General features: G+C 54.8%; 1 protein-coding gene across 1 annotated transcript in view; it reads left to right on the top strand.

Moving 5' to 3' along the window:
- HMCN2 (hemicentin 2) overlaps window positions 1–22,393 on the top strand; it is a 171,793-nt gene that overhangs the window by 36,174 nt on the left and 113,226 nt on the right. The window contains exons 9-19 of the mRNA XM_008005927.3: window positions 2,021–2,165; window positions 2,676–2,797; window positions 3,936–4,208; window positions 5,337–5,478; window positions 6,096–6,223; window positions 6,742–6,855; window positions 9,198–9,347; window positions 17,535–17,735; window positions 18,393–18,488; window positions 18,807–18,934; window positions 20,135–20,279. Coding sequence (XP_008004118.3) covers window positions 2,021–2,165; window positions 2,676–2,797; window positions 3,936–4,208; window positions 5,337–5,478; window positions 6,096–6,223; window positions 6,742–6,855; window positions 9,198–9,347; window positions 17,535–17,735; window positions 18,393–18,488; window positions 18,807–18,934; window positions 20,135–20,279 — 1,644 coding nt within the window. The remainder of the gene's footprint in view (window positions 1–2,020; window positions 2,166–2,675; window positions 2,798–3,935; window positions 4,209–5,336; window positions 5,479–6,095; window positions 6,224–6,741; window positions 6,856–9,197; window positions 9,348–17,534; window positions 17,736–18,392; window positions 18,489–18,806; window positions 18,935–20,134; window positions 20,280–22,393) is intronic.

Raw genomic sequence — 22,393 nt, forward strand, 5'->3', positions numbered from 1 at the left:
GGAGACGGGTGGATCTTTGGCCTTTCAGATCTGCCCCTGGTCTTAGCAGGGATGTCTAGAGCCACTGGTCATCTTGCCTGCTGGCTTCATTGCCTTTCTCCTGCTCACTGTCTCCCTCCCCTGGAGGTAGCCTGAGGGGAGCTTACAAAGGTGGATGTCACTAACATTCTAGCACTTCTTTGTGGGGGATCTCAGTGAGAGGCATCCTCCTCTGTCCACTTCAAATAGGGATGCAGGGAGTGCCCATTGTGCCCATGGTGCCCATGGTTGGTAGAGGACTTTGAGGACCTGGGTGGGGCAGGGCAGGGCTGGGCAGGAGAGCTGGAGACCTATTCTTTCCAGCCTCCCAGCTTCCACTCCCCTCCCGTGGTTCCAGGGCCTCTCTTCCCTTGGCCTTTGCAGCCTTGAGGAGGAACTTTCAGGAAGGAATTTCAGCAGGGGAAATAACAGCCTCTGTTTTCTTTCCCCTGTTCTTTCAGATGGATCCAAGAGTTTGGAGCTTAGCTCTGGCTTTTGTTCTCTATCTCAGCTCTAGATTGGAGTTGGGGGAGGGATTGGTTTGGATTTTTGTTTCCTTCCCTGCCCTCCAGGTCTGGAAGGCTGGGATTTCGCCTTGTAGCAGGTGGCTCTGGGTTTGGAGAGATAAGGGCGGTCCCTTTTAGCTCATGGAAATGGGGAGCCCAAGCTGACTTGGCAGAGGCTCCCAGGGTGCGTGGGTGAGCAGCGACGGCTTTGCACACAGCCGAGGACGTGGCTGGATGGTCGGACACCCCTCCCCGCCGGGACAGATGTGGCAGGGAGCCTGGAGCATGATGTCACCGCTGCCTGCCCATCCCCAGCCTGGGCTCCGAGGAGGTCTAGTGCATTGTCTCACCCCCGGAGCATCTCTGCTGGGCTCCTCTGCTGGCGGGGATGGGGAGACAGTGACACAAAGATTGAGCCCTTGCCAGGGAGCACCCAGCTCTGATGGGCCATGGCCAACCCTGCGGGGCAGTTTCTCAGACTTCTCCATTGAAGTAATTCCAATAGCCAAGGGAAGGGACTGTGTCACTCCAAGACCAGGCTCAGGCCAGGGGGGCAGTAGCGTCTGATTGGGGTCCCATAGGGCTCATTATAAGCTATGAGATTTTATTGAAATCTCTGGTTTTATCTCAAAAATGTGTGTGAATTTTGCATTTATACCCATCCCCTAGCTGTGCCTTTTTTTTTTTTTTTTTTTTTTGAGATGGAGTCTCTCTCTGTAGCCCAGGCTGGAGTGTAGTGGTGTGATCTTGGCTCACTGCAACCTCTGCCTCCCGGATCCCAGTTCAAACAATTCTCCTGCCTCAGCCTCCTGAGTAGTAGCTGGGATTATAGGAATATGCCACCATGCCCAGCTAAGTTTTGTATTTTTAGTAGAGACAAGGTTTCACCATGTTGGCCAGGCTCGTCTTGAACTCCTGACCTCGTGATCTGCCCACCTCCGCCTCCCAAAGTGCTGGGATTACAGGCGTGAGCCACTGCGCCTGGACTGGTGGGCTAATTTTTAAACGAAAAGGCTTATTTCCAACAAAGTTGGGTAAAACTGATGTTCTAAGCAGAGAAGCAATTGCACAAACCCACGCATACCCTTGGGTAGCCTAATCCTAGTTGGTAGCATTTTATCAGATTTCGTACAATTGAGACGGTGCAGCGGAAGGGCCTGGTCCAGGCTGGCCATTCTTGAGTTGAACAGTCTAACAAACCACAAAAGCCCCAGGAGGTGTGCCTAGGGAAACTGGTGATGCCACATGTGTTGTGCCACGAGTTCTCCATGCACCACTTCTCACCAGCTCCTCAGGACAACACAGGGAGGATGGTACCATGATCACCCCATTTTGCAGAGGTGAAAACTGAGCTTAGAGAGGTGACCACCAAGTGGTGGAGCCAGGGGTTGAATCCTGGCCTCCTGGCTGCTGGTACATCCCTACGGGTCTCTGTGTCACCGGGTGTGGTGAGGGGGCGGTGGGCAGACATTCTGAGTCCTGGTCCCTGCCTACAGGCGCTCCCCTTGTCAGCATGGCCCCCAGGATCCATGGCTACCTGCACCAGCCCCTGCTGGTCTCCTGCTCGGTGCACAGCACCCTTCCCTTCCGGCTGCAGCTGCGGCGAGGTGAAGCCAGGCTGGGCGAAGAGAGGCACTTTCAGTGAGTGGCCCCCGGCAGCTGATTGTCCCCAGCCACAGGGCTCCTGGCTGCTGAGGCCCGGGAGGGATCTCAGGGGAGTGGGTGGCAGGAGAGAGACCTTGGTCTCTGTCACTGTCCTCCTGGGCAGCCCAGCCTGGGACTTCCAGTGCAGCCAGGGATGGAGAAGTTTGTCCCTGAGACTCCCACCACTGCTGGGCCATCAGCTGGTGAAGAAGCCGGGGGCCTTCCTCAGCTCCCGGAAAACTCAGCCCATGCAGGGCCCAGCCGTGGCGTCAGAGCAGGAAGGATGGGAGCCCAGGACTCAGAGAGAGTAAGGACCTAACTCCAAGTCACACAGCATGTCATGGACTGTCCATGTACTTGGCTGTGTACGTCTTCTCACCGCGTCTCACAGAGGAATTGGGGTCTGCCCTTGGGGCAGGATTCAGGGGACTGAAGTCCTGAGGGGCAGATGAGGCCAGGGAGACCCTGACCGGTGATTGTGCGTCTCCTACTGTTCCCTGTTCACAGGCAGTCAGGTAACAGCAGCTGGGAGATCCCGCGGGCCTCCAAGGCCGAGGAGGGCATGTACGAGTGCACAGCCATCAGCAGGGCTGGGATCGGGCGAGCAAAGGCCCAGATTGTCGTCACAGGTCTGTCCCTTGGGGCCCCTCCATATACCCCTTCCTTACCCTCTTCCTGGGTTCTTCCACTTAGGATTTCCTCCCCGTGAGTCTCCAGCCAGCTGCCGGGGCTGTTCGTCATCCCGCGTCTGGCTACCCAGGCTGCCACCTACCTGCTGGCCCTCCTTTGTGGCTGTCTCACCCAGGAATGGCCTGTGGGTCTCTGCTGGAGGAAGGCTGAGGACACGGCTTGGGTCTTCCTTCCCTGCCCAGCTTTGATCCCAGCTCTGACTTCTTGGGGCTCAGCTGTCAGGGGCCGCCGTCCATCTCATGGTCGGGACAACCTTCGTGCCTCCAAGTCCTGACCAGGATGGTGCCATCGAGCTGGGGAAGTTGGAAATACCACAGACTGTCTCCAAATGAAATTGGTTTTATTTTTAAAAGTACGAATGCAAGCTGCTTTGTAGAGAAAAAAAAGGAACCCGTAAGTGTGGAAAGATCAGCCAGTCTACATAGACAGCCAGAAACTACACATGCTCCTTGTAGGGAGGCTGGAAAAATATAAACAATGAAAGAGAAGATCAAAATAACTTGTAATCCCTCCATTCTGCCATTTGATTTACTTCCTTTTCGGTTTTTTTCTATGTTCAGCAGTCTCTGATCTTGCCACTTCTTGTGGCTTTTTGCTATCCAGATAGCAGTTTGCTTAGTGCTTTCCTCTTTGGGGGCATATTTGGCTGCTATAAATAGCCCTGCTGTTGGTACAGAGAATCGTTTTGAACACATTGCTCTCTTCCCCTGGCTGGAGATTTCCAAGGCTTTATTCCTCAGCGTGGCATCTTCGACTCGGAGGCACGAAGATGGGCATCCGGCTTGCTGCACATTGCACTGGCTGTTATTTGGAGAGCAGGCGTGTATCGTGCAGCCCCTAGCGGGTGTATAATGGTGGTGGGAGAAATGACCTCCCACTGGGGTGATGCCTGATGGTGAGCAGATGTTGGTCACCCATGCTGCTGGCTGACATATCCTGAACGATCTGGTTCCGGCGGACCTGCACCTCAGGGTGGGGTTAGAGCAGGGTCCCAGGTCTAGGCAGCATCTGGGCTTACACGATGACCCCCTCCCTTGCCTCAGCTCCTCGGTTCCTCCTGTGCTTATGTCCCTGCAGATCCCCCACCGCAGCTGGTCCCTGCTCACAACGTGACCGTGTCCCCAGGGGAGACTGCCATCCTATCCTGCCAGGTCCTAGGCGAGGCCCCCTACAACCTGACGTGGGTCCGGGACTGGCGAGTCCTGCCGGCCTCGACGGGCCGAGTCGCCCAGCTGGCTGACCTGTCCCTGGAGGTCAGGGGCATCATCCCCACAGATGGCGGGAGGTACCAGTGCATGGCCAGCAACGCCAATGGGGTCACAAGGGCATCCGTCTGGCTCCTGGTGCGAGGTGAGGCTCATTCTGCTGCTGCTGTTCCCTGGTTCAACACTCGACCTAGTGTTTACCCCAGAAGCCATGACTCCCTCCCTCTGCTCAGACATTGTCTCTGGTAGGCAACAGCAGCCCTTTCAATGTTTTTTGAACTTTCAGGGAGAGAGAATTCTGTAGCCTGCTAGTCAAAGTCCAATGACTCTCACTGCTGGAAAGTTCCTCCTAATATCTAACTTAAACTTCTACTGCTGTAGACCAAGCCAATTTCACTGTGTCTTGTCCTTTTTTCTGTGCCATCAAGCCCCTCCATTGTTCCCCACTCCCTACTGCACCCTGCCCAATATGTAAGGCAGGGACTGAGTACTGGAACCTTGTGGAAGCTCAGAAGTCAGATGTATTTGGCAGAGATTGGGCAGCACTGACTAGATGGGGGTGGAGGAGGCAGTGCCAAGAGCACCCATATGGGAGTTTTAAGATCCGGGTATGGCCTCAGGTCTACCGAGAATCTAGACAGAGCCTCCTCCCCAAGTGTAAAAACAAGGAGGTTGAACAAGTGTTCTCTCTTGTGCCAGTGGCTTTTGACTGGCTGCTGGAGTGTGTTGGGCAGGTTTCTGAGGCTGTGTCTAGGCTCTGCAGGAAGGAGGGATCCACCAGCGGTGTCTGCCGCCAGTGTGGGAGGGCTGTGGTTGCTGTTTCTAGATGTGCGGGCCTGTGAGCTCTGTTTGAGTCTGACCAGCCTGTTGTTCGTAGTTTCCAAAAGGCCAGGTTAGAACCTAAGCTTGGGGCCAATAGTAGGGCAGGCCTTGGGGTCAACGTCAAGGTCACTGGAGACAGGAGCCATTCCCAGCCCGGGCAGCGGCCTGACAGCTCCCTAAGGCTCCCCAGAGTGCTCAGCCTGGAGTGGATGTTCCAGGAGCACAGGGCTTAAATCAGCCTCCATGTGGCCTGGGGATGTGCTTGGCGGCCACCTGGTCTACCCAGTTCCCAGAGAAGCCACCCCTGGGGGACTGAAGCCCTCTGGGGTCTTTGCTTTCTCTGTCTTGCCCATCTGTGACTGTGGGAGGGGAAGGGCCCGGGGCTGGGTGCCTGGGAAGGCATGGCTGTGCTGATGGGCTCATCCTCACCCATCCACTTTTTGGGTCATAGAGGCCCCACAGGTCAGCATCCACACCAGCTCCCAGCACTTCTCCCAGGGTGTGGAGGTGAAGGTCAGCTGCTCAGCCTCTGGGTACCCCACACCCCACATCTCCTGGAGCCGTGAGGGCCAAACCCTACAAGAGGACAGCAGGTGAGGGGCAGGACTCCCAGGGGACCTCTCTGGGCCTTGGCCTTCCTACCTGTAAATGAGGGAATAGCATTTGCCTTCCTTGCTCCTGGGATCATTTGAGACTCGGGAGTGACATCACTTTGGAAACATGATGCCACCGTGTGGGCTCAGTGCTCGGGGGCTCAGGCTGTGCGGACCTGCACCCGAATCCTGCCCCATCGTTCAGGCTGTGCGGATCAGCGCCGGAGTCCCAACCCCACTATTCAGGATGCGCAGACCTGCGCCCAAATCCCGCCCCCGAATCCCGCCCCCACCATTCAGGCTGTGCGGACCTGCGCCGGAGTCCCGCCCAACCATTCAGGCTCTGCAGAACTGTATCCGAATCCCGCCCCCACCATTCATGCTGTGCGGACCTGCGCCCGAATCTTACCCCCACTATTCAGGCTGTGTGACCTTGGGCAAGTCGTCTGACCTCTCTGAGCCTCGTGAATAAAATGTACATAAAGTGCTTAGCACAGGCCTAGAGCAAGCCACCAGTACAGAATCGTCGTCGCGAGTGGCGTTGTTAATTTGTTATTAATGATGGCTGTGAAGCAACCCCTTGTGTGACCCGATGTGTTTCTATGACCTGATTCTAGAATCCATGTGGATGCACAGGGAACCTTGATTATTCAGGCGGTAGCCCCAGAAGATGCTGGGAATTACAGCTGCCAGGCGACTAATGAGGTTGGCACTGACCAGGAGACGGTCACCCTCTACTACACAGGTACCCAGGCCACGAGCATCACATCGCAGGAGAGGGGCCTCCTTCCCTCCCTCCCTCCCTCCCGTCCATCAGTATTTATGGAGCATTTATCTGTCACGTACCGCACTGGCGGCATAGCAGTGAACCATGGTCCCTGTCTGGGTGGAGCTTGTATTCTAAAGGAGGAGGCACACACAGGCCAATGGGGTGCTTCCTGATGCTGAAGGTGCTGTGAAGAACAGAGAGCCTACTGGTGCGAGGGAGGGACGCGTGTTGGGGGCGAGAGAGAAGCAGTTGCCACGCCCAGGACTCGGTCATGACCTCTCTGAGGCAGTGACCCTTGCCTTAGGGTCACTGTGGGAACGGGGTCGCAGGTGGAGGGACCGGGAGGGGGCATTGAACCTGGGGTGCTCCAGGGGCGGCAAGGAGGCTGGTGTGGCAAGAGTTGGGATGAGGGAGAGGGCCCCCTGAAGCTGTGGAAGATTTTCTTTATGACCTTTGAGGGTTGGTTCCAAATTCTGCATCTCTTCCCCACGCAGACCCACCGTCGGTCTCTGCTGTAAATGCCGTGGTGCTGGCGGCTGTTGGGGAGGAGGCTGTGCTGGTGTGTAAGGCGTCCGGGGTCCCCCCACCCCGAGTCATCTGGTATCGAGGTGTGTTGGTGGGGAAGGGCCCTGAAGTAACAGCTTTCCAGAAAGCGGGGGGTTAGGGGGAGGTGGGGGGTGTTCTGAATGAGGAATCTGGGGAGAGCTGGCAGGTTCCAGTCCCCCCGCCCCGACCCACAGCCAGTGTCAGAGCTGGTGGGTTCCAGCTCCCCGACCCTCACCCCCAGCCTGTGTTGACACAGCTGTCGTAGCTATTCAGAGCAGCACTGAGCCAGACCCAGATTTGAATTCTGGCTTCCCTGGGTGACCTTGGGCAAGTGACTTGGCATCTCTGAGCCTCAGTTTCCTCATCTGGAAAATCAAAGATTGTGTGAGGATTAAATGAGTTCATATGTGCAAAGGTTTATTTTATTTTATTTTATTTTTTGTTTTATTGATTGATTTTTTTGAGACAGAGTCTCACGCTGGCTGGTGTGCAGTGGTGCAATCTCGGCTCACTGCAGCCTCCATCTCCTGGGTTCAAGGGATTCTCGTGCCTCAGCCTCTGGAGTAGCTGGAGTTACAGGGGTATGCCACCAGGCCTGGCTAATTTTTGTATTTTTAGTAGAGATGGGGTTTTACCATGTTTGACAGGCTAGTCTGGAACTCCTGACCGCAGGGGATCCACTCGCCTCAGTTTCCCAAAGTGCTGGAATGACAGGCGTGAGCCACTGTGCCCCGCCATATGTGCAAAGGTTTTAGAACAAGCCTGGCACATGTACTGTGCTTGGCATTCTTAGTGATAGTGCCGACGATGATGTGATTATCTGGAAATGACAGTAACAATGACAGGGTTGTCCTGAGGCCCTGAGGTCACGGGCACAGCATTTTCACGGTGCCTGCTGCCAGGCTGGAGTTTGACGGACAGGTGCTGGGGTTGCATTAGGTCTTTCTGGGAGCAGGACTCTGGGCTCCCTCTGAAAGGTCCACCGGGGTCAGCAATCCTGTCCCCTCCCACCTGGTCGTGCTCCATTCCTTGCAGCAGCTGCTTGGGACCTCGTCAGAGCCTCACCCTGACTCTGAGAAAGGCAGGGCAGGTGATATTAGCTCAGCGTTGAGCTTTTTTTTTTTAGGGTCACAAGCAAGTGGGCGGCACAGGCTTCTGGATTCCTTCTTCACTGCATATTCTGGCCAAGAGCCCTATCAACGCAGCCCTAGAGCCCCTCTTTAAAAGGTGACCTTACCATGAACTATCCTTCCATCTTCAGAAGGAAGGAGATTCTGACACGTGCTACGTGGATGTCCTGCTAGAACGTGGACTCTATTCTAGGTGAAGTCAGCCAGACACAAAAAGACGAATACTGTCTGATTCCACTTACGTGAGTTACCTAGAGACGTCAAATTCATAGAGATGAAAAGATGGAGTGGTGTTCGCCAGGGACTGGGGAGAGGAGAACACGGGGAGTTAGTGTCTAATAGGTATGCAGTTTCTGTTTAGAGAGATACAAACAGTTCTGTGGAGGCCAGTGATGGCCACGCAACCGTGTGAAGGGACTGGAAGCTGCTGAGCTAAAAATGCACACCTAAAAACGGTTCAGATCGTCAATTTTATGTTATGCATATTTTTCTACGATAAATAAAATAAAAATTAAATTAAATTTAAAAGGACGGTTAGAATCAGGGGTATCCATTAGGCCTCAGGGGTGGATGGAAGTCAGGCAAGAAAAATGAGGGAGGGGCCGGGCACGGTGGCTCATGCCTGTAATCCCAGCACTTTGGGAGCGCGAGGTGGGCGGATCACCTGAGGTCAGGAGTTTGAGACCAGCCTGGCCAACATGGTGAAACCCTGTCTCTACCAAAAATATAAAAAATTAGGTGAGTGTGGTGGTGTGTGCCTATAATCCCAGCTACTTGGGAGACTGAAGTAGGATAATTGCTTGAATCCAGGAGGTGAAAGTTGCAGTGAGCCGAGATCATGCCACAGCACTCCAGGCTAGGCAACAGAGGAAGACTGTCTCAAAAAAAAAAAAAAGAAAGAAAGAAAAAGAAAAATGAGGGAGGGCTCAGGGTTCCCCAGGCCCCTCCCAGAACTGACCCAGATCTCAGCCTGGACCTGGGGTGGAGGGGCGGACACCAGCGGGGAGGTCCAGACATGGAGTTCTTGGGTGATGAGCCTCTCATGCAGGGCCTGGCTTAGCCCCAACCCTGTTCAACAGAGAGAAGGCCCAAGCCCCCTGCACGACTGGACCCAGGGGTCCAGACCTTGGGGCTTAAACCTGCCTCCACCCACTGTCCCCCAGGCCCCAACCTTGTGGAGCTGCAGGAGCCCAGGGTCAGGCTGGAGCAACCTCCCATCCTGGTCTCCATGGTAACAGGGACACCGGCCTGATGCTTTATCCCCTTTGGTCCAGGGGGTCTTGAAATGATCCTGGCCCCTGAGGGCTCCAGCTCTGGGAAGCTGCGGATCCCGGTGGCTCAGGAGAGAGATGCTGGCATCTACACCTGCCGGGCTGTCAATGAGTTGGGTGATGCCTCTGCAGAAATCCAGCTGGCGGTTGGACGTGAGCGTACACCTTGTCTCCCCCTCCCCTGCCCATTCCCCTTTCCCAGCCTTCTGCCTGCTTCTGAGTAGGGAGGGGAAGCTCTCCCACACCAGTGGCCAGTGTGGATGGCATCATGTGGATCCTGAGCATGTGGGGACAGGGGAAGTCCAGGGGAGGTGGTGCATGCATCAGCTCTTGTTGGGTAACACATAGCCCCCAAATTGTGTGGCTTAAACAGTAAGTATGTATTTCAAAGTCTGAGGATCAAGAATCTGAAAGTGGCTTGCTGGGTGATTCTGGCTCAGGGTCCATCCTGAGATTGAAATCAATATCTTGGCTAGGGCCGCAGTCATCTCAAGGTTTGCCTGGGCCTAGGGGATCCATTCCAGGCTAACTGATGGGGCTGTTGGCAGGAGGCTCCCAGAGAAAGAGAGAGAGAAAGAATCTCAGAGGGAAGCCACAGTCTTGGAAGTAACAAGCCATTGCTTCTGCCCTATTCTATTGGTCCCACAGAGCAACCCCCTGGTGCAGTGTGTGTAGGAGGGGCTACCCATGGGTGTGAAGACCAGGAGGCAGGGATCACTGGGACCAGCTTGGAGGCCCGCCGCAGACAGTTTGGTTCAGCTCGGGATGAGACCTGAATTTGAGTCTCGTCTCTGTCCCCACCTTTGTGCCTTGGTCATGTCATGGAGCCTCAGTTTCCCTCAGTTTCCCATCTGTAAAGGGAGGCTGACTGCACTACTCCCCTCTGTGGGTTGCTGTGAGGATTCAGTGAGGATCTGTTAGCACAGGGCTGGGCCCATAGTGTTTGCTTAGTAAATCGGGGGAGGGGGTGATCATCCACTTGTTTTCAGATGTGGAGTCCAAATTCCTTGGTGACCAGTGCATGGTCTCAGCTTTGACTTCCGGGATGTCTCTGTTCCAGGTCGGAGTTCCTGGCACTGGGACTTGCTCAGAAGCTGTGGGTACAGCTCCTTGGCACACAGAGCTGGGACAGATCAGGCTCTAAGTGTTTGCTGAAGCCATGGCGAGAGAGGCGGGTGCTGGAGTTCTAGGGAAGCGCAGAGAATCGAGAATGTGCTGGTCTGGGCTGAATGGGCCAGGCTGGGCCAGGGCTGGGTGAGGCAGCTGAAGAGCTCCCAAGACGGGTCAGGCTCTGGCTGGAGTAGGCATAGGTAGGAGGGTCTGACCTGGGGTGGGGGTTGTGCTGTCTCAGGGTTGAGATCCTCTCAGGCTTGGGATGCTCTTAGCCTTCGTTCGCTTGTTCTGTCTTTCATTCCTCCAACACAGGGTCACCAGGTGCTTGTGTGCCAGACCCTGTGCTGGGGACACAGGGTGGGTGAGACACAGCACCAGTCTTTGTGTTGCTCATGAGCTCAGAAAGAGAGAACAGAGGACAGGCAATGAGCACGCACAGGGCACCGAGTGGCTGGAAGTTGCATCCTCAGGGGCTGTGGGTGCCTAGAGAAGGCTAATCCCAGGAAGACTTCTTGGAGGAGGCGATGTCTAAACTGAAACCAGAAGCACCCGGAAAGATGACGAGCTGGGAACAGTGTTCCAGGCAAAGGGAACAGCATGTGCAGCCCTCCCCACGGCAAGAGAAGTGAGGCAGAGAGAGGGTGGGGAGGGGGCGGCAGGACGGCTACCACCTGATACCAGTCACTCCCCACCTGGGGAGCTGCAGAAGAGTTTGGGCTGTGCCCTGAGGGGGTTGGTGAGAGGTTTCCAGGAGGAGGGCAGTGTACTCAGACTTTTCCACTGTGGCTGGGCCATGGGCTCAGGAGCCTGATAAGGACAGCCACAGAAACACGAGCTGGCACTTCTGGGGTGTTTGCCCGGTGCTGGCGCTAGCCCAGAGCACATTTTGTTGCTGGCTCATGTAACCCTCACAACAACCCTTGGAGACAGAGCTATCATCATCCCCTTTACAGATGGGGGAAAACAAGGCACAGAGAGGTTGCGTGCCTTCACCAAGATCACACAGCTGGTGAGTGGCAGAGGTGGGATCTGAACCAAGGGTCTTGCGCCTTCAGCCCTTGGCCTTGAGTCTGATGCTCACCGGCAGAGTGGGCCTGGGTGCTGCTTCCCCTCTCCAAGGCTCGGGCTCCTCATTGCCAAAATGAGATGTTGTGTGAGCAAGAGAAAAAGAAGGGCTGTGGCACGTGAGCTGTGATCCAGCTGCTGACACTGGTATTAGAGGTTCTGGGTGAGCAGATAGGGTGCTCCAGGGAGGGCGCACCTAGTGTTGTGATGGGCTTTGTCATCTTTTGCTCAGCATCTGACTTATTTGAAGCAGAGCCATATTTCTTTCTTTTTCTTTTTCTTTTTTTTTTATTATTATTTTTTTGAGACGGAGTCTCGCTCTGTCACCCGGGCTGGAGTGCAGTGGCTGGATCTCAGCTCACTGCAAGCTCCGCCTCCCGGGTTTATGCCATTCTCCTGCCTCAGTCTCCTGAGTAGCTGGGACTACAGGCGCCCGTCACCTCGCCTGGCTAGTTTTTTGTATTTTTTAGTAGACACGGGGTTTCACCGTGTTAGCCAGGATGGTCTCGATCTCCTGACCTTGTGATCTGCCCGTCTCGGCCTCCCAAAGTGCTGGGATTACAGGCTTGAGCCACCGCGCCCGGCATTTTTTTTTTTTTTTTGAGACGGAGTCTCGCTCTGTCGCCTGGGCTGGAGTGCGGTGCAGTGGCGCAATCTCGGCTCACTGCAACCTCTACCTCCTAGGTTCAAGCGATTCTCCCACTTCAGCCTCCTGAGTAACTGGGATTAGAGGCGTGCACCACCATGCCCAGCTAATTTTTGTATTTTTAGTAGAGACGGGGTTTCACCATGTTGTTCGGACTGGTCTCAAACTCCTGACCTCAGGTGATTTACCTGCCTCAGCCTCCCAAAGTGCTGGGGTTGTAGAGATGAGCCACTGTGCCTGGCCCAGAGTCGTATTTCTTTGGGATCCAGGCTGAGTGCCCACCTAACCTGAGTGCCCGCCTAAACCTGTTCCTTTGCCTGTCTGCTGTTGACCTCGGAGCCATGTCCCTGTGGCAGAGTTTCTGGGCTAACTAGGTCAGGGAAAGGATGGACAATGGCCCAGCACCTGTGGGTCTGGGGTGAGCTGGTCTGGCAGCAGTGGTGGGAAATGAAATTTCCTGCCTATCTGGGTGGCAGCTGTGGTCCAGCCTTCCTGGCCAAGCTGGCAGAGGTCAGGAACGGGTGTGTACTGTGCCCGCTTCCTGCTGTTGAGCTGGGAGCTGGCTTCCTGGTAGTGTCTGGGGCATAGGAAGGGAGGCACTCTACTCCTCTGTGCCAGGAGGACCTGCAATTGTTGACCAGCCTGTGAGGCACTGGTGGATTATCTTCCGAGCCTGGCATCTGCCAATCAGGAGTCCTAGGCTCCATGCCCAGGTCCGCTGGTATTTGCCTGCATTATTTACCTCTTGGAGCCTCACTTTCCTTGTCTGTGAAATGGGGAGGGTGGTAGCAGAGCTGTGCTCACAGGGGCCTCGAGAGGCTTCCTGAAAATGTGCTTCGCTCAGGGCTTGTATGGAATAAATAATCAATGCATGTGAGCACCCTCCCCGCAAAACCTGTGTCCAGGCTGGGTGAACTGACCAGCACTTGGTGAGGCGGGATGACTCGTCACATGGCTGGTTGCCTGACTGTGTGTGGCACCCCCTCCTGAGTTCAGTGCCCTGAGCTGTGGTCTGTGCTTTACTCGATTCCTCTCTAAATGAACGTGTGTCCTCTTTTTTTTTTTTTTTTTGAGATGGAGTCTTATTCTGTCACCCAGACCATAGTGCAATGGCACGATCTTGGCTCACTGTAACCTCCGCCTCCCGGGTACAAGTGATCCTCTTGCCTCAGCCTCCTGAGTAGCTGGGATTACAGGCACGCACCACCAGGCCTGGCTAATTTTTGTGTTTTTTGCAGAGATGGGGTTTCTCCATGTTGGCCAGGCTGGTCTCGAACTCCTGACCTCAGATGATCCGCCCACCTCGGGCTCCCAAAGTGCTGGGATTACAGGCGTGAGCCAGTGCACCTGGACTAAATGGATATGCCTCCTCTTTCTGTCCTCTCATTTCAGTCCCTGCTTCTTAGTCCCATCCTGGAAGCTCCTGGTTGCCGGGGGCTGAGCTGGGGAACAAGGAGATGTGCTGTTTTGGACACTAAAGACTCTCCGGCCAGCCTTGGGGGAGGGGAGTTGGGGAGAAATGGGCCAGGCTCTGTGATGAGGGGGCCATGGCGAGGTGACTTCTCCATCAGGCACAGCAGGTACTGGCAGAAGGCCCTGCACTTGTAGCAGTCCAGGATGCTTTTCTAATTTTGATTTCTTTTAAAATCAGAGGGAAAAAATGACCAATAGTGAACAGATAAAGACAAATCCAGCCTGCATCGTTCATGTCTTTGTGCCAGTGCAGTTATGAAATATAATTTTCCGTGTTTCTTTATGGAGGAAGAGGAGTAAAGGTATCTCGTGGCCGTGACCAGCAGAGCTGCCACCCTAGGTCCAGTCACAGGATTCCCTCTGTGCGAAAAGCGTTCCCTGAGTCCTCAGGAAAGGGGGCTGTGGAGACCCCTCCCCAGGGTCCACTTTGCCTATCTGCACAGTCTTCAGGCCTGAGACTCCTCCCTCCTCCTGGTAAACTGAGTCACAGGGGGCTCTTCTGGGGCTGGCTGCACTCCCCCAGCCCTGCCCCCATGCTCTGAGCCACAGCCCTCGGGGGGGGGGGGGGGCAGAGGCTAGGGGTGCGGGCTCTCCAGGCAGTGATAACGAGTCCTACAGCTGTAAGGTACTGGGACCAAAGTGAAAATAGAGTTACCGCCTTCCAGATGGGTAAACTGAGGCCCAGAGTGAGGCTGGGGCTCATTCCCGCATGCGCAGTGAGGCAGAGGCAGAGTGGGGGCCTTCAGGCCAGTGTCCCTTTCGCTGGGGGAGCAGCAGGGGCAGGGGAGTCACCACCTCTGTCATCTGACTTCACCAGGGCCTTTCCCCTGGAAAATCCCCGGGAGGGGAGTGTGGTCTGACCAGCTTGGTCTGTGCTCTCACCCTCAGCAGCTCTGAGAGCGCCTCCTGCAGTTGGTCAGCAGCCTCACCTGCAAGCAGGAAGTTAGTTACCCCTTCCCTTTGAACCTGCCCTAGATGAGCTCCTTCCTTCCTCCCTCCCTCCTTCCCTTCCTCCCTCCCTCCCTCCTTCCCTTCCTCCCTCCCTCCCTCTCTCCCTCCTTCCCTCCCTCCCTCCCTTCCTTCCTTCTGCCCTAGATAAGCTCCTTCCTTCCTTCCTTCCTTCCTTCCTTCCTTCCTTCCTTCCTTCCTTCCTTCCTTCCTTCCTTCCATCCATCCATCACCTGTCTCTGGGTGCTTATAGCTCCCACCCCAGAAAACTGACCATGGCCAAGGCAGAAAGGGTCATTCCTGGCGAGCCACGGTGGCCATGGAGCCAGCTCGCTGTCCTCCCTGGGTCATGGCAGAGGGTCACCTGGGAGTCTGTGTGAGGAGGGGACTGGGAGCCAGAAAGCAGAGATGAGGCCCTGAGCAGAGCACTGGACTGGGAGTCCAGCCTCTCCCCTGACCTCAGCAGGACTCGGGGCCTCAGCCTCCCCCATGTACAATGAAGGGCAGACCAGAGGACCTTCAGCTCCGGCATAAGAGGGTCCTGGGCTCCTGCCTTATTTGGGGGGCTCCAGGTTAGCAGAGGGAGGGATGGCTGCAGAGACCCATGGAGTCACAGTTGTCTGCGTGGGTCTAGGACACAGCAGTGAGCCCGGGATTTGGCTGCTTTGGAATCCACTCTTGCAAGAAGATGGAGGGAGTGAGCGCAGCTCTGGCTGGGGCAGCCACCAGGTGCTGGGGGGGATGCAGGGGTGGGGTGGTTGAGAGCCTGGGCTTTAGCATTGGACAGACCAGGGCTCTGATATTAGCCCTGCCACTGGCTTCAAGCTGTGACCTTGGGCAGGTTCCTTCATCTCTCCGACCTTTAGTTTCCTCATTTGTGAGGTGGATTGTGATGGTATCCATTATGAGTTCATCGAGCCATGACTGAAATCGTGGTTACAGTAAGTTCTGGTCTTCATGCCTGTTACTTAGGGATGCCAAATGGTACCCTTTACACTTGAGCCTCGAGGCTGCAGTGAGCTATGATTGCACCACTGTGCTCCAGTCGAGATGATGGAGCGAGACCCCACCATCTCTCTCTCTCTCTATGTCTTTTTTTTGGAGACAGTCTTGCTCCATCACTCAGGCTGGAGTGCAGTGGCGCTATCTCGGCTCCCTCCAACCTCTGCCTGCTGGGTTCAAGTGATTCTCCTGCTTCAAGCTCCTGGGTAGCTGGGATCACAGGTGCCCAACACCATGCCTGGCTAATTAATGTATTTTTTTTTTTTTAGTAGAGACGGGGTTTCCCCGTGTCGAACCTGGGAGGCAGAGGTCGCAGGGAGCCGAGATTGCGCTACTGCACTCCAGCCTGGGCGACAGAGCAAGACTCTGTCTCAAAACAAACAAAAACAAACCAGAGTCAGGAGACAAAGCAGGGCTGTTCAGGGCTGAAGAGGGCAGGGAATTGAAAGTGGTCTGGGAGGAGAAGGATCAGAGGGATGCTTGGAGCAGGAGGCTGGGGCTGGGTTCTGCGGTCGGGCTGGGTGCAGCTGGGGAAGGTAGGCTGTTGTGGTGGTCTGCTCGGCGTAGGTGAGGTGTGGCAAAGCTGTACCCCTGGTGGCCAGGGCTCTGCAGGAACAGTGACCTTGTCGAGGGCGGGTCCAAGCAAAGGCTTTCTGGGATTCTGGGATTCTGAGCTCTGGCGGCTGCCAGACCCCGATGAGAAAGGGTGGTGTCTGAGGTTGGGTCCAAGACTGTCTTCCTCCTCGCAGTAATTTTCCAAGTTGTGTTTATATCTCCCTGGAACTTCTCTAATCCCTGAAGCCAGGAGGGAAATTTGCTGTCATGATTTGGATGGATGAAGGGTATTTCTGGAGACAGATGGAAAGAACAAGGAGGTAGAGGCTTTTCCGTGGTGCCAGACTCAAAGGGTTAAAAAAAAAAAAAAAAAAAAAAAAAAAAAAAAAAGCCAGGGACCTCCCTGCTGCAGGAGCCTGGGACAAGGACCTGAGGACAGTGCCCAGAGGCTGCCGGGGGAAGGACCTGGACCCATTTGGCTTGGACCTGCTCCTGGCCTACTGAAGGAGAGACAGGATCTTGAGTTTCTGTTTTGGGAAATAACTTCTTTTTTTTTCTTCTCCTGATTATAAAAGTCAAATGATGCTTAGGAAAAAAAAAAAAAAAAAGATGTGGAAGGAACACTGCAAGCTATTAACAGTGGTTACCTTAGGGAAGGGCGTGGGATTTGGGGTGTGTGGAGCAAGAATAAGGAGAATTTCTGCCCTTTGTGTATTATTAGAATGTCTTGTACCTCCTGGTTTCCAGGACAGTTCTTGTTTAGCCAGTTGTCCTGGGGTCACTGTTAGTGCAGCCCCTTTTTACTCTCGAGTGGCCAGTTCAGACCCTCATGTATAAGGTCACGTTATTTATAACAAGCAAGTTTTAATTCTGCATGCTCTTTACAAAATAGTTCAGCCAACAGGGCAAGCTCTAGAGAAGAGGGTGAAGAAGACCTATAATCCTCCACGACGCTGGCTGTTTGGGGTGGCGGCCACAGAAGGGGCTGTGGAAATGGCAGCTGAGTCCCGCCAGGGCCCCCAGGCCATGCTCCCGTCCACAGAAGTGGGCCTGGCTTAGGCCAGGCGGTTAAGCATCAGAGGGGAGCTCAGGACACCTCCAAGAGGAAGCCCCTCTGGCCCAGGAGGAGGCAAGGGGTAGGGGAGGGTAGGCAGGGGTAGAAGTGAAGGCTCACCCTCAGCTCCTGTGTCAGCAGGTCGCAGTCAGACTCAGAAACACACCTTGCAGCCCCTCGGAGGGGCTTCCCGGGAGGTGTCACAGTCAGGACTGGGCCTGTTGCTCTCCTTAGCCTCTGGGGTAAAGCCAGGCCCCTGAGACCCCACGCACCATCCCATGAGTCACTCCCTCTGCCTCATCCCAAGAGCTCTCCAGGGCTGGAGGCCACTCAGCTCAGGTTGACCCTGGAGCCCTGGACAGGAGTTGGCCCCTGGGTTCATAGGGGCAATAGTACAGGGGGAGGAGAGGGAGGCAGTTCCTTAGGGACCTGCCACTGAGCAGGTCCAGCCTCCGGGCATGGTTGACTGGTCACCTCCCTGCAGATGCGCCCCAGCTGACGGAGCTGCCCCGGGATGTCACTGTGGAACTGGGAAGGAGTGCCCTCTTGGCATGCCGGGCCACAGGCCGCCCGCCCCCGATGGTCACCTGGCGCCGTGGAGACGGCCAGCCTCTGGGACTCAGGCTGGGGGCCGGGCGAGGCAGCAAGTCTCGGCAGCCAGATTTGGGAGTGCTGTTCTTTGAAAGTAAGAGATTGGGGCTGGTGGGGGTTGGGCAGGGAGACAGGAGGGCCTCTGACACCCCAAACCCCCAGGCCGGTGGCCGAGAGCAGGGCCCTGACCCCCAGCACTGACCATAGAGCAGAGGCTGATACGCCGTCACGCTTCGGCTGGGTGGCTCTGGCCAAGTCATTCCGCTACGCTGACCCTAGTCATAATCACGACCATGAAACCCACTACCCACCTGGCTGATTGACAGCCCACTTTAAGGGGCTGTTGTGTGGATAATCTGTACTAAGTGCTTAGCACAGTTCCTGCCACATGGTGTCACACATGTACACTGCTATGGTTACCATAATTACTACTGCACCTACCCCACCACCCACTGTGTACTACACGCCAGGCCCGAGGGCAGGCACTGTGTCAACCCCTCCCAATCACAGCACAAGATACAGGCCAATTACCCCCATTCCACAGATGAGCAAACTGAGGCTTTCTCACCCTTCCAAGGTCTAGCCGTGTCCCTCACCCCTTCCCTCTCTGCCATCCCAGCCTTCCCTCCTGAACCTCTGTAAGGCCAGGCCATGCCCAGGGGCTGTCTCTGCACCTGGGGAACTGGAGCCCTTGGGGGTTGCAGCTGTGGTGTGCCTTGGCAGTCACACCTGCCTCTCTCGTGCCCCTCAGGTGTGGCCCCAGAAGACCAGGCCTCGTATGTCTGTGAAGCTCGAAACGTCTTTGGGAAGGTCCAAGCCAAGGCCCAGCTCATCGTCACTGGTCACGGTTTGCTAGTGGATCTGAGGGCCCTGGGAGGTGGGGGGCAGGTGCTCCCCGGGGGCACAGCAAGGCTGTGGGCGCCTCCAGGGAGCCTCTCCTGGCCCATCTGTTGGAACAAATGAATCCACAGCCAAATTCTCTAAGAGCAGCACCTGTGCCCCTGCATCCTGGGCAATGTCCTGGGGGGTCCTGTGACCCTTTAGGATCCCCAATTCTGATGCATCTCCCAGTTTCCTGGGGAGGGAGAGGGGAGCAGGAGCCTCTGTCTACCAGACAACCACCCAGGGCACCTACTGTGGCTGACACCGGCTCCTCTGCCCACAGCCCCGCCACAGATCGCCAGCAGCGCCCCCACCGTCCGGGTCCTGGAGGGGCAGCCTGTGTCCCTGCCCTGCATCATCCTGGCTGGGCGGCCCCTCCCGGAAAGGCACTGGCTCAAGGATGGCCGGCCCGTGAGTGCTGGGCTCCTCTGGGTGCGGTGGGCCGTGGCACCTGGGGAAGGAGGGGCTGTCACAACCACGCGTCGGTCTCTGCTTGGCTGTTTCCCCTCCTGGGCGTGTCCTCTTCCTTCTGCCCTCTTTTTGGCCCCATTTCAGAACCTTCTCTGATAATGCACTGATGCTGTTTGCTGCCCTCTAAAGTCCTGCCGGCTGTCAGATGGGTCATGGCTGCTGGACCCCTGGGAACTCTGCAGGGGAATCGTGTGCCTCAGGAGTGCTGTGGGCCAGGGGGCAGGGATTTAGTGGAGGCCCAGTCTCAATGCAGTGGTCTCCCTGGTTCTTATGATTCCAGAGCAGGGATGTAACCTGTGCAGTTTACTTTCTGCTCCAAATACCAGTGCGTGCTGAATGCACAGTGGTTGCCTTATCAATCAGTTCACGTCCATTTGATTTTCTTGGTGGTTTTCTGTTTGCCCTCTTCTTTTTTTTTTTTTTTTTTTTTTTTTTTGAGACGGAGTCTCGCTCTGTTGCCCAGGGTGGAGTGCAGTGGCTGAATTTCAGCTCACTGCAAGCTCCGCCTCCCAGGTTTACACCATTCTCCTGCCTCAGCCTCCCAAGTAGCTGGGACTACAGGCACCGCAACCTCGCCCGGCTAGTTTTTTGTATTTTTTAGTAGAGACGGGGTTTCACCGTGTTCGCCAGGATGGTCTCGATCTCCTGACCTCGTGATCCGCCCGTCTCGGCCTCCCGAACTGCTGGGATTACAGGCTTGAACCATCGCGCCCGGTCTGCCCTCTTCTATTGACTCTTTCATTACCTCTTCCCTTTCCTCAATTCTTCTGCCTGGTCTCAGACACACTGGGTCCCTGTGCCCTGCAGGCTACAAAGAGGTGCCTTCCTAACTCTGCATTCCCAGGAGAGAGTCTCGTGGGCCCAGCTTGGGTCAGGCCCACCCTGGTCCAGTTGGCCGAGGGAGAGGCGGGGTCAGGGTATGCAGGGGTCAGGCCCACCCAGCCCTGCAGGGTCTCTGGAGGGCTTGACTGGGCACTCAGCAGGGATTCACAGAGCTCCTCAGCCTTCTCTGAGCTCCCGGACTCTCAGTCCTGGCTGCTCCCTGCTGGCTTGATGGGCAGCGTAGGTTCCCGAGGGTTCTCTCTCAGCTGCCTCTGAGTGAGGCCCGAGGCTAAGCTGGTGCTTCCTCACCCCTACCAGCTCCCACCTGGTAACCGGCATTCCATCCGAGCGGATGGCAGCTTCCACCTTGACCGAGCGTTGCAGGAGCACGCGGGGAGGTACCGTTGTGTGGCCACCAACACAGCCGGCTCTCGGCATCGGGACGTGGAGCTGGTGGTCCAGGGTGAGTCCTGGGGCCACCGAGGTGGTGGTCATGGGGCAGGGAACATGATGGGGTGGGGGAATGTGCAGAGGTAACTTGATCTTGAATGCATTTGCTTTAAAAAATCGCGCAAATGATATATATTCTCTGTGGGAAAATTAGGGATTTGACAAGTTAAAAAAACACTCTCATAATACCAGTAGCTAAGAATAACCAGATTTCGCATTTGGGCAGGTATCTTTTCATACTCTATACACACACACTCTCTATATATATCACACACACACCTATATGTAGTATATATATATACTATGTATACATAGAATATATATTATTTATACATGATTCATGCAGATTCTTTGTATGTTCTTATAAATGATATAAAAATTATCATCTATTTATCTATCTATCATTTATCCATCTAATCTATCTACCTGTTTACAAACCTAGTTAAAAACCAAATAGGATCACACACTGTCATTGTCTTGGCCCCTAAGTATTTCTGTAACAAGATGTTATGGCTGTTCTGTTTTCTGTCAATTAAGATTCAGAGGCATCAGTTTAATAAGGGAATGACCAAGCCCCCTGATTATCTAATTATCTGATTATCTCTACCCCCCTAACACCACCACGTCGCCCACAACCTGGGAATGAACAACCTCATACCTACACATTGTAGGTGATCTCATACCTACATGACCAATTCTTTCCTTAGGATAAACCCATTAATGTGGATTAAGTTTTGCATCACAGAGATGATACGTTTTTGCAATTTTTAGTGTTTTGCCCAGCTGCTCTCCTGCCCACAGCACTGGGTTCTTCTGTTCACCCAACCGGGAACCACTGTGCTTTTTAATGTAAGATGAGACATTTCAAACTAAATGTGGTTATGTTTTGTGATTTACCAAGTATGTTAATTTCGTCGTCTTTCTTGTTGGTTGCATAAAGCCCCCAAGGGACTAGTGGGAAGAACGTTCGTTCCCCATTTTATAGGGAGTGCAAAGTCAGAAGTGGGAAGAACGCTCGTTCCCCATTTTATAGGGAGTGCAAAGTCAGAAGGGCTGGGTTGAGCACTCAGGTGTAGTTCTAGGTGTCATCCCCTCATAATTCCAGATCCAAATCACTATCCAAGGTTGAGTGTGTACCGCATGCCAGGCATCTGCTAGTTTCTATGTATGATTCCACTCAGTTTCACCCCCTAACTTCCCACTGTGCCCTCACAGCGCTTCTGCAGGGCTGACACGGACAGGCTCGGTCTCTCTTGGCTTAGTTCATTTCCATTCAGCAAATATTTCTGGGCCTCTGTTGTCTTTGGCCATCTGGGAGTCCAGAAGGCTGTTTTCCTCCCTAAAGGAGCTCCAAGTGCTAGCGTCAGAGCCCCTGGCTTCCGGATTCCTCTCCTGGCTTCTCCATGCCTAGTTGCCCCTCCCTCGCTCCCCTTAGAGACCCCCGTTTTCAAGCCTGCCAATCTGAGTGGTGCCCGGGGTGGGCGTGATACCTGTTTTTAAGCTCACCGTGTTCCGCAAACACTGCTCATCTATCCATTCCAGAAGGGATGACCAGGGAATTGGGGTTAAATTAGCTTTTGTGCTGATCAGGGCATATGGGTACCAGAAGATTAAGTGGCTTGTCCAGAGCCTCAGAGCAATGAATCAGTGCAGCTGATTCCCAAGCACATGCTACCTTCTGTGTGGGGAAGGCAAAAAAACCTGACGATGGCAGGCAGTGGTGGCTCAGGTATTGTGCCGGTTTTACTCTCCCGTTGAAAGCTTTTATTTTTTAATTTTCATTTATTTATTTATTTATTTCTGAGATGGAGTCACTCTGTTGCCCAGGCTGGAGCGCAGTGGCACAATCTTGGCTCACTGTCACCTCTGCCACCCGGGTTCAAACGATTCTCCTGCCTCAGCCTCCCGAGTAGCTAGGATTGCAGGCATGTGCCACCACGCCCAGCTCGTTTTTGTATTTTTAGCAGAGATGAGTTTCACCATGTTGGCCAGGATGGTCTCAAACTCCTGACCTCAGGTGATCCGCCCACCTCGGCCTCCCAAAGTGCTGGGACGATAGGCGTGAGCCACCGTGCCTGGCCTGAAAGCTTTGAAAATTGTCAAATATACATAACATGTATCATGTTG

Source organism: Chlorocebus sabaeus, chromosome 12 (genome assembly GCF_047675955.1).
Source record: "Chlorocebus sabaeus isolate Y175 chromosome 12, mChlSab1.0.hap1, whole genome shotgun sequence".
NCBI classification, from domain to species: Eukaryota; Metazoa; Chordata; class Mammalia; order Primates; family Cercopithecidae; genus Chlorocebus; species Chlorocebus sabaeus.